The 968-nt window shown below is 38.4% G+C and overlaps 2 protein-coding genes across 2 annotated transcripts; one reads left to right on the forward strand and one right to left on the reverse strand.

Annotated features, from left to right (window-relative positions):
• Positions 1–177: 177 nt before the first annotated feature.
• Positions 178–510, reverse strand: Tsp_08907 (conserved hypothetical protein). Its single transcript, XM_003382000.1, has one exon. The coding sequence runs from the start codon at positions 508–510 to the stop codon at positions 178–180; it is 333 nt and encodes a 110-aa protein (XP_003382048.1).
• Positions 511–613: 103 nt separating this feature from the next.
• Positions 614–927, forward strand: Tsp_08908a (conserved hypothetical protein; the record flags this gene model as incomplete). The annotated part of the gene is made up of 2 exons (XM_003382001.1): positions 614–797; positions 836–927. Coding segments are annotated over exons 1-2 (276 nt in total), but the record flags the coding sequence as incomplete, so codon positions are not given.
• Between the last annotated feature and the right edge of the window lie 41 nt (positions 928–968).

The raw sequence follows: 968 nt of genomic DNA on the forward strand, positions 1-968 counted from the left end.
ACCGAATTGGACCATCCCAACGCTGTTTTACTCATTTTTATCAAATGTTTTTTGTATGGTATTATATGACATTTTCAAAACAAATTGCAGTTTTATGTTTTTAGAATTTGGGATAACATTTATAAAAGATGTTAAGGCGAAAATATTTTTAAAACGAATTGTTTCAGACAGTAAGAACTAATTTGAAACTTGATCATCACATAAAGGTGTGACGTAGTAAGTTGCTGGAAAAGGAACGTTGTGTCGATCGGGTGCTTCATGCAATACGAAGCAATTGCTGTTGAGCGCAGTTCTTAAAATATTTGATCCATTGAGATGGTTATCACCATACATAACGTGAGTGAAGATCTTGGTACAACGAGTGTGGACAACAATCAAGCCAGCATGTGGAGTCACTGTCCAATCGAAGACAGCCCCGCGGATATGTTGAGTAGTGGATGCTAGTTGAAGACATTGGAAGAAAAAACATTTTGATTTTTCGATTTGTTGATGTCTCAAAACCACGGTCATATTGAATGGTTGGATCTGCCACCGATAGATTATTACAGGCCAATGTGGCTCAGCTAACATTAACCATTAGCAAAAAATCGAGCTGGACTTTTACAAAGAATGAATGGCATCAAGATGTAAGGCAATTTACAACATGATGAAAGAGCAACGGAGCGAGGATGCGAAAGAATTTCTAGTTCTAGTAATTGCTGTTACGCATGAATTGTTCAGCTGTATGGAAATATCCCAGTGGGCTAGAGGCAGCATAGTCTTATCTACGATGAATGAAGCTGAGAAGCACCTCGCTAGTAAGCATATCTATGCTTATTTGCTCCAACTGTTCCAGGACGGCTCGCGGCATTCTATTCGAGCTACGCATATGTAATATGTGACTTAGTCCATTGCATTATGAAGGATGCATATCTGCAAACTGATGCAGTTTGTTTATTCCCAGCATATGACATATGGATGTCATTTCT

This window comes from Trichinella spiralis (assembly GCF_000181795.1).
Source record: "Trichinella spiralis strain ISS 195 chromosome Unknown Scfld1, whole genome shotgun sequence".
NCBI lineage: Eukaryota > Metazoa > Nematoda > Enoplea > Trichinellida > Trichinellidae > Trichinella > Trichinella spiralis.